Raw genomic sequence first — 17913 nt, 5'->3', positions numbered from 1 at the left:
AGACTGCTCACATTTAGCCTGTCCTGTAAGAACGAGTAATTCACCTGCTATGGAGCCTGAAGGCAATATATCATTGTTAGATCATGTCACAGTGCAGTTGTTTTTAATTCCTATTCTTTTAAGCCTTTCTTTCAAGCATTATTCTTCTCTAATTGTGCTCCCTTAGCCTGTGAACTAACTCAGTTTATGTTTGGACGCACTCAGACTGAATTCAGCTGGATTTCAGAGCAATGCTGGTACAGCACTGAACGAAAGTTGCAGTCATGATGGGCTGGACTGGCTGTTTAGCCTACATTTGAGTCTTACTTTCTGCATTTTTCTCCTTAACTTGGGAATTTTCACCACATATCAGCCGAATACCGAACTGAATACCTGTGACCTGCACTGGATTGACATTTATCCAAAGGGAAGGTATTTGAAGCCTATAATCATTATCTAAAAAGGACTATAATCCTGGTGGCTTTCCTTTCAGTAAACAGATCTGCTAATCCTTGGCATGCCTTTAGAGTTACGTCTGTAGAGTTATGCCTGGAATATTATTAGTTGTTGCTCAAAGCACTGGCGCGCGATGTTATTTCACTCTGTTAACACACAGATTGTTCTGGCTAAAAATAAGTATTGAACATTAGTAAAAAGAAAAACTAAAAACAAACCAACAAGACAAAACACCAGAATACCAAAATCAGCATATTTCGCAGCAAGTGTCAAATGCAAATTGTTCATATGAACCAACATACTTTGAATGCAATTTTTAAAATATTTTTTTTTGAATCTGTTCAGAACTTCTAAATGTGGGGAAAGGCAGCTGAGCAGCTGATAGCTATATTCAGTATGAAAGCACTCCTTGCTGCCTGGCATGGGTGTATAAATCACACTCCACCACAGTCCACAAATATGCGGTTAGATAAGGGTGCTTATCTGTAACACTTCTTACCTTGCTTGTTTTCTGTCTGTCAGAAGAAGGAGTGGAGCTGTCCTTCACAGTCGTCTGGAAAAGACACAGGGAGAAATGACATCAAACTGCATAGGCAGACACATACGATATCTGTACATATATGTGTCTATTATCGGGAGCTGGAAACCATTACAGGTGAGGGTTTTTGAATCGCTGACAGCTCTTATCTCAGGTTGAGCAGAAATATTTTTTTCTGCAAATTTCAGTGGACAAATGAAACCTGGACACATTCATTCAGAGTCAGAAGAAAAATAAACAAAAACCACTGATTTCTCCAAAGCTTGATTTGGCCAATATTTTTCTTTATACATCAATATTTTTAAGACAAAACATATCTACATTTGTAATGGCATTATGAATTGTGAAATTAAAGCTCATTGAAAAATTGTTGAAAATAATAATAATTAATATAATAAAATATTGTCTGAAATAGTAATAATTATTTTTTCTCAGACTTTTATTTTTCTTTCCCAACCAGAACACCTTACTGCAGTGCAGATTAAATGGAAAGTTTCATTTTGTATAGATTCTGATGATGGGACATTTCTGGTAAAGAAACATTTCTCATCAAGCTGTATGGACTATTTGTACATTGCTGAGCAGGACATGTTCCCTGCGTAGCCTCAGTCCAACATGGGAATGGATCATGGGGCAGCCTTTAAGAGCTGTAACTTGCTACGTTGTAGTTGTAATTCTCCAATTACAGTCTCCACCTATTTATTTTCAGCTGGGAGTGCTTCATTCTGGACTCCTCCAGTCCAGAGCCCTGATCCCTGCTCAAGAGACTGCGTCTCCAGTCAAGGACCCTGCAGATGGTTGAGAGTGGAAGGGAGCAAGGATGAGCCTGCAGAAGTCCAGAAGTGAAATCACATCCCATGGTACTCCTGGATGATCAGCAGAGCCAGGCAAGAGGGACAAACGTAGCTTAGTGCTTCATACCATGTACAACATGAGCTATCCTATGACCCAATGATCACTTTGGGCTGGATGACTCACTGGATCCTCTGCTGATGCTCCCATTTCCACCTCCCTACAAGGGGCAAATTTGGGACCCACCAGATTTGTGCGTTGGAATGGGTATAGCACGGAGGTGTACGTGTTGCTGCGTGGATGTGAGTGTGCAAACATGTACATGCAAATATTGGATATCTAATAATGAACAAACATGTATGCATGGGGTAGTGGAGGTAGATGTGTGTATGCATGTTTGGGCATGTGTTTGTATGTGTACATATATGAATGTGTCTGTATGTATATGCAGCATGTACATCATATATAGACACAATGCATACCAGCACCTCTTACAGCATGGAATTTTTACATTATATATTTATATGCTATTTATGTGCTATATTTAAATGATATATGCAAAAACCAAGGAGGTCTGGTCATTCTTGGAAAAGAAATGCTGTGTTCCTCCAGCATTGTGAAACCAGACGTGTTCTCCCTCACCCTCCCACGGCCCCTGGCTGGGATGGGACATAGCTGGGATGCCGCGGCGCTTACCGGCTGTGCGGGGCCGCCGTGAGCAGCAGCAGCAGCTGCCTGGGAGAGGTAGCGAGCCGACAGCTCCTTCACGGAGAGCGAAGAGCACCTCCCTCGTCCTTGCTGGAGTATGCGCCTTGTGCTGTCTGAGACGTCTAAAAATGACCGCGTCCTCTCATCTGAAACAGAGACCGGTGGGCGCGGTGAGTTGTGTTTCCACGGGCATGATGGCATGGTGAAAGCAGGGCACATCTCCTCCATGAGCTGCTATCTGCGCACCCATTCCTCCTGAACCCCCAGGTGGTGGCTCCTCTCCCCAAATTTACCATCATGCCTTTTTTTTTTAGGGAGAAAACGTGGGCATTTGCACTGCCCCCATGTCAGAATGGATGGTGGGACCTGAGAGCAACCCACCAGGCAGCGGCCTGATGCCACTGTCCTGCCTGTGGCACAGATCCTGCACCCACCCCTGCATCCCTAGATGAGGCTATCACCAAAACGAAACAAGTCTGGATGTGAAGGAGCTATGCGTGTTGAACTTAAGCCAATTCCTACTGTTTTTGCTCCGTGACCGCTTCCCCCTGCTGTCAGCATGTCTCACAAGCAGTTATACCCATTTATCTTCATCTCTTCCTTTCAGGAAACCAAGAGATGATGAGGCTACGAGACTTGCCCACAGACATAGCTTGGGGTCTGCAGCAGAGCCAGAGGAATGAGCCCTTCTCTTAGCTTAGAGATGTGATGAGCTGAGCTGCACCAGCCCCCCGTGAGGCCTACTGGGGCCCAGCATGGCATTCCTGAGATATTTGGCATTCCTCCGGCCTTTGTTCAGCTGCCTCCCATGGAGATGACTCCAGCTGGGGATGTTCCTGTCTAGTTCATGAAGAAACAGCTATTTTGGGAGGGGGTGAGCTATCAGCCAGACCAGAGGTGTGCAGAGGGACCACTGGCTAGAGCAGTCACGCGTGGCCAGCCCGTACCCAGCCCATGCTCCCTCACTCCCTCCCATGATCTCCATCCCCTTAAGAGCCCGGGCTTCCACTCCCCCTGAGGATGTATCAAAATGAATGGCTCAAATACAGATGGCTTCACTTTCCCAACAACAGGACAACTCCAAATCCCCACTGAAAAACTTCTTTTTGCATCGCTCCACTAGGTGCGAGCAGGATGGCCAGCTCTGCCTCCTATATCCCACCACAGACGTACAGAGAGCCCTGCACTTGTGTACTGCTTCTTAGCCCTCCGGGTTAGCCAGAGCTGTCATTTCTCTGTTACCACTGCCAAAACACGAGAAGCTTCTCTCTTTTTGCAGGCTTGCACTGCTGCATTCGGATTTAGAGCGGTATTTGCAATGCTTTCTGTTTGAACAATGGGCTCGCTCTCCACAAATCCAGTCTTTGCACAGCCAGGAAAGGGCTGATATACTTTTTAATATGTGCACATTGCAAACACTGCCGCAGTTCCGGTGTTCTTTGCCCTCAAATCGCAGTCCCCAAACCATGAGATTTTGTAAATGAAGTTAATGACTCTTTCCTTTGTTTTCTGGGTTTTGAGGTAAGATTTTCCAGCTTTTCCAAGTTTTTTTTTTTTTTTTTTTTTTTTTTTTTTTTTTTTTTTTTGTGAAATACCAAAGGAGATTGGCTTTGCTTTTATTTTGGAGTGACAACAGTTAACATTATGTGCTAACAGGATTCCAGGAGCTGGTGCTTCAGATGAAATACCAGTTCCCGTGAGACAGACGTTTTAGTCCACAGCACCAACCAGGCATTGAGATAAGTGCAGAGGGACCCCACTGGGATGGTCAGACACCGGCGGGTGTTTCTTTCATCCTGGGTTCCAGCTGCTTCTGCAGGTGCCCAGGCATTCTGATGCAAAACCAAGGCTGGATCCATGCAGAAGCAGCTGGAAGCATTGCAGACGTAGCTGCCTGGTTCTGCCAGAGATAAGCAGGACATGAGGGGAAGAAACAGAAAAAAAATCCTTAATGTCTCTCCTTTTTTTTTCCTTTTTTTTTTTTTTTTTTCCCCTAAGTCACCATGTAAATATGGGGCTTCTTCCCCTGATTTCTGCTGTCTGCAGGTTAAACACCAAAACAAAATTAATTATCCGTCCATAGCCAGTGGAGATAGAGGCAGAGCTGGGGCAGATCTGGTACATCTTCAGATAGGCTGTGAAACTGTAAGATATCAGATTTTTCCCCCTCTGCTCAAGACTTTGACTGGATGCCCAGCTTTTCAAGATGATCAGTACCTTAGAAATGAGGAGGAGAGGGTCAAGGCATTGCTGGGACACCCAGTTTTAGAGGAGACAGTGCTGATGCTAACACAAACCCCTCTATCCACTGCAGAGGGCTTCTCCCTTTGCTGGGAGGACTGAGGCACATTTCCTTACATGAAAACAGAAAGTGAAGTAATAGCCAGCACAGGTACTTGGGATTTCACGGTCTTTCCTTAACATGGCCATGCCCTGTGAGAATAGCACTGAAGCATGTGCTGAATTAGGTGCAGCAAGCTTTGAAGAGGTCTTTGATAAATCTTGATAAATCTTGCCAGGGAATCTCTTTTTTTTTTTTTTTTTTTTTTTTTTTTTTTCTTTCTTTCTTTCTCCTACTACTGCTGAATTGCCTACTGGAAAGGCAAATGAGGTCCAATCCATCTGGAAGCCAGAAGCTTTCTTCCTTGCAAGGTAAGGAGGTTTGGCAAAACTTCCCAGTAAGAGCAAAGGTGAGGGCTAGGGAAAAGATGACCTTACTATCTTTAGAGCAGAAAGAAAACCAAGCACAATTGCTTTCTGGCTGGGAAAATGAGAACACCAAGCCCTCGGTAAGGGCATGGCCACAGTGAAAAAGCTCCTAAAAACTCCCTGTAGGAGGTGGGAGCTCTTCACAGCAAGGCAGAGAGCCTGCTTTGGCTGACACCAGCACTGCTACACTTAACCACTTGAGTGCTGAGAGCTTAGCAAAAGCATCCCCACGTCCTAGAGCTGGGCTGGTAATGTTTAATGGTCCCCTGCACCCCAGGCCATGGGTACCACTCCTGTCCCAAAATTATCTGTACTGGCCCGTGGTGGGGAGATGCTGCACAAAGAACAGCCACGGATGCAGCTGGATGAAGCTTTCCAGCAGTGGAAAACAGCCCAGCCTCAGAGCTGCCTCTTCTCTCATCCTTTAGCTCGGATGGATGAAAGGCCACGGGGTTTCTGCTTTAATGATGGATGTAATTAACTGCTGCCTGCCTTAGACAGGGGCTGCTGGCAGCAGCTGGGCAGGCGTCGGGTGCTGCACTGCTCCATGAGGCTCTGCCTGACAAAACAGGCTGTTGCCACCCTTTAAATGGCTAATTATAGATAAGAGAGGAAGAACAGCACTTCATTTTACTAACGAGAGAGCCTGGCTGTCACGTGCATGTGGCTAATGGCACCCAAGCAGCACCCGGAGCGTCTCAAGGACTTCCCAGCTGAAGATGCTAAAGCAAAGCCAAAGGGTGCTGTGCCGACAGGGTGTGTTATTTATTGTCTGACTTCTGTGGGAGACTGAGAGCATGGAGACCCAGTCTGAGACCTGTGCTGGGCTCTTCGTTTCTGCCTTGCTGGAGAAAAGGGCTCTGCTGGCACCCATGGGCATCCATCAGAGAGCTGAGGGACATGTCCTATCTGATGCTGGTTGACTACTACTACTTCTACTACTGGTTGACTGTGGACCCAGAGATTTAAACCCCAGTGTTTTGATCATTAAAGCATCCCCAGGAGCTAAAAGGGAAGAAAACAGCACCTGAGATCTCCCACCTACAGTGCCACTTTCTAAGCAAAGGACACGGTAAATGCTCCTCTCTGCCATGCCTCCTTGCCGAGCCCTCCTTTGTGCCAGTGCCTGGCACCAGACAAACTGCACACTGCGTGTACCATGGGAAGGATATCCCTCAGGAGCAGCTCCTGGGGTCCCTTCAGCTCCTCCTTTGCTCTGTGCTTGTAGCTCAGGTCCAGAGGCAGCCCCTCTGCCCCATCTGCTGTGCCCTGGGTGAACAGGGAGGGATGGAGTTGTTTTTTGGGGGACCCCGTTTAAGAAAATTGCTCCCCTCAACTAAACGTGGGGAGGAAGAGTACGCCCCTCCTGGCACCAGGCTTGGGCTCAGATGTGGTGTTCTGAGATAATCAACCCTAAGCTGTAGGGTTCAGAGATAATAAGCCCTGCAATGGAAGAAAATCATTCCTCATCTTCACCTCTACTCACCGACCTGTCTAGACATGGGGAGAAGAAGGGGAAAGGAAAGAGAATGGGGGAAAAGACTCTTAAATACACATCTAAAAATTCAGTCACTTCATGTTCAGCTATTGCCCATAAATCACTGCTCTGCCTTCTGCAGAAAGTAATATTACAGGGCTCTTTGTGCTGCAATTAAGAGCCAATTCCCAGGAAACAGAAAACAAATTCCTAGCAAAGTGCGTTCTCCCTCCTTCCCCTGAGAAAACCCCATCTCTCCAGTAACATGGCAGCTCTGTTATCTCTGCTTTCTATTTAAATCTCTTTATCCTACAGAGAAACCACGCTACCCACCTGTTGGTGTCCACCACGGCCGCAGCCGGCACTCCTTCGTAGCCTGGCTCCAACCTCCAACCCCAGTGAGCTACTGAGTGCCTGAGTCACCTATTAAAAAAGGAAGCTGCAAGCTCAGCACCGATCTCCCAGGCTGCCCGGCCAACCACATGTCATCGGCTTTGCTCCCAAAATCAGCCGTCCTGAGCAAACACAGCTGCTAAGCAAAGCCCTTTGTGCTGCCGGGTGCACCTCTTGTGGGGTTGTGTAACGGGACCTGAGCTCAGCTCTGCTTGCACGGGGTTTGCACGAGCCAGAGGGAGAGGGAAAGCCTCTGGTGCAAGTTGTGCCAGGCTCCTGGCTCTCCCTTTGCTCACCCAAGGGAGTGGTGCTCCGGAGAACATCCCCTCCCAGCCAGCAAAAGCAGCATCCTCTGACAGCCACATGTTGCAACTCTGCAGACAAACTTTTGAGTTAGTTTTCAGTCCCCGTTGCTCCTCTGCAGGCGAATTTTGTGTTAATCATGTCCTGTGGACCTGGTGCGTCCTATGCCATGGTGTGCAGATATGTTATGGTCTCATGGCACTGCCTGGGCACCGTGAGATGTTGCTCAGTCCACGGCACAGGACACAAAACCCTACACCCAAAGGCTGGTGGCAGCAAAAGGACCCACGTCCCAGAGTTTCTTAGCACTGGGAAATCAGGGCAGGAAAACAGCAGTTTCTTTACACTGAAGAGGGACTCTCTTTTCCAGGAGGATGGAGGTGAGTCAACAAGAAGATGCTCCTGGTTTCCCAGGTTTGTGGTATTCTAGGCTGGCTGCTTTCTTAGAATTTGGGGCAATTTTAGCCATTCCTTGCTGCCTGAGATGGGTCATGTGTTACCCCCAGTTGGAAGGTCATTATCAGCAGGGTCCCCTGATTGAGGGGGGACGTGCCCCATTCCCATCTGCTTGTCTCCAACACATGTGTTGGTGAAACCTCAAAACTCCCTGTCCCCTGCTAGAGCTGGACCCCTTTTCTGAGCACCTCTATCCCCAGATGTTAGAGCTGCATGTGCTGAATCACACCCACCCCGTCCTCTTCCCACCCTTGCCTCCCAGAGGATCGGTCCCAGGACAAAAAGAGCTCTTAAATCCCGGCGCCGCTCCACGGCTGGGCTGGGGGGATTTGCGCGGCTGGGTGAGCACCCATAAAAGCTGTCTGGGAAACCGGTGCTGCTGCTTAATCCAGGAGCCGGGCAGCCCATTGGCGGTGCTCAGTCAGTGGGGAAAGGCTTAAATCTCTGCCTGCAGCCCAAGCTCTGGTGGCCCTGGTCCTGGGGAGGCTGTGCGGGAGGAGATGCACGACGAGGGGAGCAGGGCAGGCGGCCTCCCTGCCCCAGTTTCAGGCTGCCAAGGGTGAGTGGTCCTGGGTGCTGTGGTGAAGGGTCATCGGGGAAGGGCAGTGCTAGGGGGAAAAGGGGTTTTCTTGCTCTCTTACCATCTTTGTGACCTGCTCTTAGGGCTTTAGCACATATTAAAATGCCATGCATCGCTTTTTCCAAAGGAAGGGGAAAAATCAAGGTACAAGGCTGTGTTGGGAAGCACCTACGGGATTTTTGGCAGCCGCTATTAAAAAGAGAGGGCCAGCGATGCTCGGAAGCATCCTGCTTATCCTCATGGGTACTCCCTGGCTCCTCGATTACACTATGCTCTGTTTGCAAACCGCCGAATTTTCTCTCATTTTCAGTTCTACAAAGGACAGTGAGGATTTCAAATTCAAGCTTTTTGTTTGTTTTGTTTTGTTTTGCCGTGAATTGGCCAATTATGTGAGACAACAGCAATTGTAAACATGTTTTTGTTTTTTGTTTTTAAAGTCACCTGGTTTTTGATTGTTCTGGTCCACTTTTTTTTTTTTTTCCTTTGGAAACCGCATGGGCTAGCAATTTACCTTTAGAAGTGAGATTTTAATTTCAGAGGTAAGAACACCACTGATTATAGTTAGATAACTAACAAAAATCATATGAATTCATAACACTTTTTTTCTAGTACAATAAATCCCTGATTTGGAAGTGGGGGGCATCCCTGATGTAGATAATAAATGTAATGACTAACACACATCAAAAAGTGTAAGCCATTCTCTTTGGAAAGGGATTAAGAGAGAATTTGCACTGTCTGCAAGCCATATGTTGCAATCCTGTGAGCAGCTCTGGCACACAGAGCTAATATATGAAATTTGGGATGGGAAGTAGGCTGGAAAAAAAGTGCCAAAATCAGGAGAAGGTGCTAAGCATGAGTGAAACCAAATAATGTAACTAAAGAGCAAATGTGTTGAAGAGGAAACTAACATTTAAAATGCTATTTCATATTTAAGGAATTGTTTACTGAATGGTAGCCGAACAATTCACATTTTGTATGTGTATGAAGATGAGTTTGCAAGTCTAGGGGGTGGGAAGGGGTGAAGGAAAATAAAGCTACTGAAGAGTGTCTTGTTTCTAGCACCTCCAAACTGATGGTCCCTGAACTTCAGTCACTTCTGCAAATGTTTGTGGCTCCTCGGTGCCAGCTGGACTTCCCTTTGCAGGAGGCACATCACAACCCCCAGGTAATTTAAACAGCTCCCAGGAAAATTTAGCTTCAGGCGGAGCTGGGTGTCTGCCCGAGGCAGCTCGGGGCTATTTCTGACCATCTCAAAAATCCAGGAATGTGCAGGACTCTATTCCTGGCACCAAAAAAACGCCAAGAAGCTTCGCCCAGAGACAGCTGCGGGTGGCATTGCTGCTTGGGGACGTGGCCTTCCCCAGTGCGCCAGCTGCTGGGGGCTTGGCGTTCCTTACAGAGGGCTTTAACCTTCCACGGGTCAGCTCCCCTGCTTTTTTTTTGGGAGTATGAAGTGCCTGGAGAAGGCAGAGGAGCCCCGATGATCAGCTGGGCATTGCCTCCTTCTTCATGTTGCCCTCCTGTTTGCAAGGGGTTGATAAAAGCTGAGTGAGGGTTTAATAAATTGCTGTGTGTCACCTGGTAGCCTGCAAGTACTGCACATCCTGCTCACATTGGTACTGTGCTTGTATCCTCCAGTGACTCTTCATCTGTTATTCACACAGGGTTTTTTTTTCATGGAAGTGGTGATAACCACCATTTTGCCATACAGCCTAGCTGCTTCTCTTCCCCTCTTTTTTCCATTTCACCCACTGTGCTGGCACTGGGACAATTTTCAGCCCTAACCCCTCTGCCAAGCTGCGTGTCCCCCTGTCTGCTTGTGCTGCTCCCGTGGACCAGCGTCTCCTCCCCTGCGGACTGCCGTGCAGGAAGGCGATGCGAGATAGCAACTTCCTGCCCCCAAAGCCCTCCTAGGGAAAGCAACACAGAGCTACCCACCGAAATAACCCATGCCTGGGGAGAGGGCTTCTTGGCATGCCGCAAATACCAGGCCTTTTAAGGGAAGCCCTCTCCAGCCACCGCAAAGAAGCGATACCTTGGGAATGTCTGCTGCAAGCATCACCGGCCCCTCTGCGGCTGGGATCGGGGCTGCAGCATCTTTAAGCATTTTTTTGGCCACGCCACGGAGTTTATATGGGGGCATTTCAGGGATGCCGTGCAGCACGAGGAGCTGCTGAGCTCCTGCCTCTGCTTTCTATTCTTATCATGGAGTTTCCAGGCTGCTGTCAGCTCCTCGTCACTGACAGCCAAGAAATCTGAATACTGTTTTGGAAGAAAGAGCCAGAGCCAAAAAAAAAAAAAAAAAAAAAAAGAGCAGTATCCTTTAAAGAGAAACCCCCCAACCCACTTGTAGCTATTGAGTTTCCTCAGTATTTCCATTTGTTTCTGAATGAGGCAAGCTGCCAGTGAGAAGAGGGGGGAGGAGAGAAATGGTTGGCTTTAAAAGAGTAAAATACCAGGCTTTACAGTACTAAAAGCAAAGTTTCCTGCCACTATGTTCTGATCCAAAACTAGGGTTTTTGCTGGTGCTGAAGAAGGATTTCCATCCTCCTTGGCAACAGAGTTGGGGAATCCCAGCCTGATTTCCCCTAGAAAAGAGGCTTCTGTATCCTGCAAAATACTGCATCCAATCAAGGAAATTCCTACAAATTTCCACCCATGCTGCATCCCTTAATTGCCAGAAGTGGGATTATCTACCCCTTTGCCTGGACAAGAACACGAATTTTCATATTTTGGCTGTTCTCATTAAGTGACATATATTTGAAGGACCAACTTCACCTCTCTTACCCCAGATCCCTTTTTTCCTAGTAAAAAAAAAAAAAAAAAGAACCTACTTCAGATATTTTCCAGCAAAAACTTGGATGAAAACTAAAGAGCTGGAGGGAAGTGGAGAAAGTTAAAGAATTTCTGTACTCGCAGCAATCAACAGGACGTGCATCCCAGAAGGAAGCACACCCATCACTGAATGCATGAGAACAGCACTACATTTAGCTTAGGTTGTTGGGATCAGGCCCTTCAGACAGTGACCGAGCACCAACCCATGGGCTTGGAGTCCCCTCTCTCTCTCTTTTTGTCCATGACACAGAACTTTGATAGCTAAATAGCTTCAGCAAGCATGAGATACGCAGAGGTAGACACACAAGCTGTGTCCTATGGAGCTGTGCAGGGTTTTGGAGTTACTCTCCATGCATGAGCACAACTACGAGTGGTATGTCCAGCTTAATGCTCTTAACCCAGCAGATTCCCTTCTGAAGCCCTTTATTTGGCTCAGGGTCACAAACACATTCCTCAGACCTCCCTGGAGCCTAGGATAGAAGAGTAAGGGGAAGAAGTTCCCTCCGTACCTAATCCTACTCATCCCAGGGATGTAAGCTGAAGCGAAGCTCATTTCCCTCTGAAGTCCTTGCTGCCTACTGTGTTGCAACCAGTCTTGAACATGGTTCAACATGGTTGTAACATCAACAATTTATCCCACCCTTGCCCCAAAGTGACTACCCGGCTTGTCTAAATCCTGTACATATTTTCTTTCCTGTTGCTGATCACAGGGGCCACAATCCCGGTACCTCACAGCCTTTTTGGGGAAGAGAGTAGACACTGAGAGTAGAGAATGAGTAGACACATAAATTTAAGCCTCAAACCTAGGAACTTCAGTGTTTTGGGACATTTGAAACATATAATGCTCTACTTCCACTTCGAACATGCCCAAGTACCCAAGACAATGACACAGAACCAGACCAAAGCCACCATCTGCAGTGCTTTGGGTGATTTAGCAAATTCTAGGCCAATAAAATCCACAGCTTTCTACGAGCTGCCACCACTCCTTTCATACTACAAGGTCCCAAGCGTCCTCGTTTGCCCTATATTTTCACATCAACCAGAGCTTTGTATTCATGCAACACCTCACCCCTCTCAAATCTACCCCGAAATTACTTACAGAGAGGTCTCGATAGTCCCAATAGCTCTGTCACAATGTCCCAGTGGAAAAATCTCTGTGAAACTCACGGCTGGGCAGCACTTAGAGTATCCTAGCGGAGCCCTGCTCCACTCCCCACACCTCGGTCCTGTTCACTGCCTCCCAGTGGCCTCTGGCAGCTGACTTTATCGCCGAGCGCTGGGCTATGTTGAGAGGATGAACCACTTGGTCTATTTTTAGGGAAGTTGCTCGTCCACCCGGCTGAGTCAATCATGAGTTTTAGCAATCCTTCATGGAGGTGGGGAAAGTCTGGGGGCCTGGCTTATTTTCAGAACTTGTTCATTCAAAATATACCCAGCGTAACCCAGTACAGGACAGGGGGATGCTTCCAAGCAGTGGTGCTACAGGGAAGAGGCATTTCCCTGACTCACTGTCATGTCCTCAGGCTGTGATCTGCACCGCCTGGCCCCTTCTGCCTCAGGTTGCAGCCAGCGTCTTAAGGGAAAAGCTGGGAAGGTGAAAGGTATGAGTTACAATTTCTGGTTCTTCATTTCTTCTGCTCAAATATTTTAGGACTGAGAAGGAAAAAAAATATTTTAGGAAAGGGAAAGTGAGGAGAAGCGCGTATGCCAAGAAGGATGATCCATCTTCCCTCCTCCAACCCATTCCTCCATGGATGATGCAGCACTGCCAGGAGGTGCTCTGGGTACCTTTTGGGGAAGAGATGATGATAACGAAGTCCTAAGTCCATGGAGGGCTCTCAACACCCTCAAAGCTCGGCTGGGCAATGGGTGTTGTTGTTAGCACACTAATGGTGTGCACAGTGGTAGCCAGAGCTTGAGACTGAAGCCTGGACATGGTGATTTACAGGTGCAGACACAGCTGATGGCACAGAGCTTTAATGATCTGCCTTTACCGGGCTGGGTTAGTGATACAGCTGAGGAACCTGGTAATGTTTGAACTGGGCCCAGCTGCTCTCTCTTCAATTTGCTTTTCTGACACTTCTAGGGAGCATGCTTGAATAAATTTTGAGCACCACAACATAAGAAGGACATAAAACTATTAAAGATCCTCCAAAGGAGGGCTATGGAGATTGTGAAGGGTCTGGAGGGCATGATGTATGAGGAATGGCTGAGTTCCCTGGGTCTGTTCAGCCCAGAGCAGAGCAGGCTGAGGGGAGGCCTCATGGCGGCCTGCAGCTCCCTCACGAGGGGAGCGGAGGGGCAGGCGCTGAGCTCTGCTCTCTGGGGACAGCGACAGGACCCGAGGGAACGGCATGGAGCTGGGACAGGGGAGGGTCAGGCTGGGTGTTAGGGAAAGGGTCTGCACCCAGAGGTGGTCGGGCACTGGGACAGGATCCCCAGGGACGTGGGCATGGCACCGAGCTGCAGGAGTTCAAGGAGCGTTTGGACACCGCTCTCAGACACAGGGTCTGGTTTTGGGGTGGTTCTGTGTAGAGCCAGGAGTTGGACTCGATGGTCCTTGTGGGTCCCTCCCAACTTGGGATATTCAATGTTTCTAAGAATCTGTGATTCTAAAGCACGACATGTTGTTGAAAGGAGATGAGGGTTTGCTATAGCAGTAGCAGAAGGGTAAGTATGAAAGCCAGCATCACCTGAGCTATCAGAGGTGTTTGGGCTCACAAAACACTGGGTGAAGGCCACAGACACCCACAGCCCCACACACCCAATGCCAGACTCCATAGGACTGCAGTGACGGGGGAGAGAGTTGCACGGATGTGAGCTGAGCTGGGCCAGGCACTGTAGGGGCAAAAATCATATGTTTAATTTGCCTGCACAGAAGCAGGTTTAGCTTTCCTGACCCCCAGTGCAAAAACAGAAACAAGGAGTGGGGGTGCTCCTCTAAGCTCTTTCTGCCTCTCTGTGGTGTGCTTGTACAGCACATAGCACAGTGATGCCCCCATTTCTCTGATCACAGTAAGATCTCAGCAGGAACTCTGCTGAGTTGGTGGAGCGTATCCCTGGTCCCAAAGAGTCTCCATGCTCTTTGCTCCAAAAGGCCAAGCAACTTTCCAGTAACAATTTTCTCATGTGAGTTTTTTTGGATTCCCTACCTCTGAACGCCTTCACAGGTGTTTTACAGACATGTTTGGAGGGGCCCTTGCCCCTCTCATTCCCCTATGGGTCTGCAAATATCAGTCCATGGAGAGGATGCTATACACCATCCAGGCTTTAGGTCAACACACAATGAGGAGGTTTCCCCACCAGCATCACATCACATCGTCATGTCATGTCATGGCACAGCACATCACATCCAGCTCTGGACGACCAGCTTTCACTGAGGATCCTGAATGGACCCTGCTCCTCCCTACCATAGTTCAGATACTTAAACATCCTGCAAGACTGCAAGTTAGCAGTTCCCTGCTCTCTGTTAACGCTGGTGTCTAGGAAGACCACCATGCCTCTCTCTAAAATAGTGTCCATTTTCTATTTAGCTTCCTTTAATAAATGAGGATCATAGCAAAGAAATAAATTTGTATGAAATTTAGCCATATAAGGAGGAGAGAATGGGAGGGGGGCAAAAAAAAAAATACAGCCACACTTGTTACTGCTGCATGAAGGGATGTGACATGCAGCATGTGAGCAAGGTGGTGCTGAGCAGATGAGGAGGTGCAGACTGATGTGACCGATGCTGAGTGTACCCTGTGATGCAGGGCAGGAAAACAGGAGACATCATTTGGGGATGGCTGGGGCTGTCACACACAGCAGGTAGCACGAACTGGATGGCAGAGGTGTCAGCTAGCACAGCATCAGGCAGGGGGCAGAATGCACGGTTGATCAGGGCTTAGTTATTTTGTGTGGGTGGAGGGGTGTAAAGGCAGGAGGAAAGGGCAGATTGAGGCAGAGCAAGGCCAGGTATAAGCACTGACAGCTCACGTGTGATGAGATGGAGCTGGTGCTCCTGTACTCTGCAACCACCCAGGAACATCTGCACCTTTCCATCACAGCTCCAAAATATGCCTGTGGTCCCAGCACCCCCAGTCAGCTGCCATAGGGGCTGGGAGAGGGGGGCGGGGAAGGAGAGCACCCACTTCTACCCCTTCCTCCTGGGAACTGGGGGTCCAGATGCATCCCACACTTGAACATCCCAAGCTTCCTCCCTGGCTGTATTGGAGATGCACAAAACTCTTAAAGTTGGACAGATTGGCCACTTGTGGGAGCCCTGTCATTCAATCCCCTTTTGTCATGCTCATAGAAAGCAGCTGGTGAAAGGGAAATGAGCTTTTAAGGATTATTTTGGATGCAGGAGGCTGTACCACTGCACGTGCCAGAGTTGTCTTGAACCCATAACACACGCAGAGTTTTTTATCTTAAATCAGCATTTGCCCCCCCATGGTTTCAGGTTTTCTGGTTCTAGCAGTGACTTCCCAAGCCTGCCTGCTGCTTGGTTTGCTGCGAACAGAGGGTGCTGGCTGCAGACCCCAGGTTCTGGAGGGACCAAGGGTGAGAGCCCACCAGGGACATGGTGTCTGGCAGTCACCGTGCAGCAGTGTCCCTTCAGAGACCAGATTTGGGACCAAAGGGGGATGGAAGTTTGTCACTAGATGGCAGCGCACTCTCTTGCAGAAGGTGTGGGTGCTGTGGTGGACAGGGGACGCTGCTGTCTGGTAAGCAAGCTTTGCAGCCAAAACCAGCTTGTAGGATGGGGCAGCCCACCGCCTCTGTGCTCCCCTTTGCCTCACCTCCTTGCTGGGCTTTGAAAATTCCCCGTGGGTACAGACTGAAATGACTGCAGAATAGAAAGGGGAAGGGAATTAAAGGCACTTTTGGAGGCAATCTCAATGCTCTGTAATTTGCAGTCACGTCAGACTCCTGTTTCATCTTTGTATGACACCGAGATAACATCCTCCTCGCGTGCCCTTCAGCTGAAAGCCTTGAATAACGGAGCTATATCAATGCATACATGCACGAGCATAAGTATGTGTGTGAGCTGGGGGAGCGGCATGCCCACACACGAGCCCCTCTCTTTTCTTTCTTGGCTGCGATTTTCCTCTCTCTGGTTGCCAATATTCATCTGCAGGTTGTAAATTTTTAAAGCTGGACCACTCAAGAGACTATACCTGCAGCAAATTAGCTGGTGCCTTCTCCTTTTTAATATTAAAAGACTCAAGCTTTCAACTATTTCCCTTCGGGAAAACGGCTCCTTGATTTACAGTCTTCCATCTTAGGAAGTATTTTGTTAGATCATGTAAGCCTTTCACAGCTCAATTTAATCTCATTACTGCTAACTATAGCCTTTTGGACCCTGTTAATCAGTGACTTGGTGATGTCCTCAGTGACAGCTTCCTCCAGATCTTTTGATGCCATGAGTGTGGCTGGGGATGAAGCCCAGCTGGTTTATGTGCCTGGGAATGGGCTTTCCTAATGGATGTAGCCAGCTTTGCCCTTTGCGAAATGCTCAGGACTCCCTTAGCATCTCAGAGGTAACAAAGCATGGTCTCAAAGGACTTACTGGTATTTTGGTTTTATGTGTAATTATTCAGCTCTGAACTGTTTCATGGGCATGAGCTTGCTGATAAGCCAAATGCCAGTCAGCAGAGCTTTCCTGAGCACTGCCAAGCTGGTGTCCACCATTTCGTGGTGGCCCAGACCTGTGCTCTGTATATCCTTAGAGCACCGTGTGGCTTCAAGCCTTTAAACACACTGCATTCCCCATCCCAGGTCGCTGCGTTGGCCAGGTGTCCGCTCCTCAACCCTAAAAAAAAGAGCTGTGGGGCAGTCCCTGGGTGATGGTGAGCAGCCTCCTGCAGAAAACCTGCTGGTGCATGTGGAGCACTGATGTGTCCTTCTGTGGAAATGACCAAGAACAGCACATGTATAGTCATGGACAAGTCTTGTCCCAGAAGAGGTACGGGACAGCTGGTTCCTGGGCTTCTTTAGGAATCGTTACATCTCCTGTCTCTGAGCTAGAGTCCCATCTCTGAGCCAATCCAGTGCCTACATCAGAGGTAGCTATCATATTCCCAGCTCTCTTCCTGGCTGCAATTACCTCTCCAAAAGGATCCCACCCCAAACAAGCCCTAGCCCTACCACAGAAGTAGTGCCCAAGACGACACGAAGTCTTTGCTGTTGCAAGGCTCTGAGCCAAGGGCTGGAGGCTGGTGTAAGGCTCTAAGATAGACCATGAGTCACCATCCACCAACCAGAAGAAAAGATGTTCCTCATGCTGTAAAAGGCACACTGCAGCTAATAAATGCTGTGATCACATTTAGCAGGATAGCATGGTGACTTCACATGCTTTGATATTAAAAAAATATTCCAGCGATGCTGTGGAAACTTCAGCTCCTTCTTTTGTCTGTGTGCTCATGTAAGAGACTTGTTTTCCCAGGCAGTTGGGTAATTAAATACAGTGTCTCAAATCCTGGAAGCACATCATCTTTTTTTTTTTTTTGTCTCTCATGTGGAAGAGAAGAAAGACAAGGAAAAGAAAGAGAACAAACCCTCGGCAGCTGGGATATGGGGTCCACAGATTCCTGCTCCAGACCCAGAGCAGACAGGATGGTTCCCTGGTCTCAAATCCAGTTGTTATGGGATTGCAAGAGAGACGCACTTTTGAGTCCCAAACCTCTGAAACCTTCCTGATGACAT

At 48.2% G+C, this 17913-nt stretch overlaps 1 protein-coding gene and 1 long non-coding RNA gene across 4 annotated transcripts in view; one reads left to right on the top strand and one right to left on the bottom strand.

Moving 5' to 3' along the window:
• Nucleotides 1-17913, bottom strand: part of XIRP1 (xin actin binding repeat containing 1) — a 32211-nt gene that overhangs the window by 8562 nt on the left and 5736 nt on the right. Inside the window, exons 1-3 of one of the 3 annotated variants that reach the window (XM_027450370.3) lie at nt 12326-12517; nt 2462-2619; nt 935-988 (exon numbers count right to left, since the gene is read on the bottom strand). Coding sequence is in view for 1 of the 3 variants with exons in the window: in XM_038173952.2 (XP_038029880.1) it covers nt 935-988; nt 2462-2619 (212 nt within the window). In the remaining 2 variants the exon portion in view is untranslated. Of the gene's footprint in view, nt 1-934; nt 989-2461; nt 2620-6992; nt 7134-12325; nt 12518-17913 lie in introns of those variants that run through there. The other 2 variants (XM_027450372.3, XM_038173952.2) reach the window with 2 other exon arrangements.
• LOC113842616 (uncharacterized) lies at nt 2511-4055 on the top strand. The gene is made up of 2 exons (XR_003495140.3): nt 2511-2643; nt 2788-4055. It is a non-coding gene; the product is annotated as an uncharacterized lncRNA (long non-coding RNA).

This window comes from Anas platyrhynchos, chromosome 2 (genome assembly GCF_047663525.1).
Source record: "Anas platyrhynchos isolate ZD024472 breed Pekin duck chromosome 2, IASCAAS_PekinDuck_T2T, whole genome shotgun sequence".
NCBI lineage: Eukaryota > Metazoa > Chordata > Aves > Anseriformes > Anatidae > Anas > Anas platyrhynchos.
This window is presented reverse-complemented; position numbering and strand designations above follow the sequence as displayed.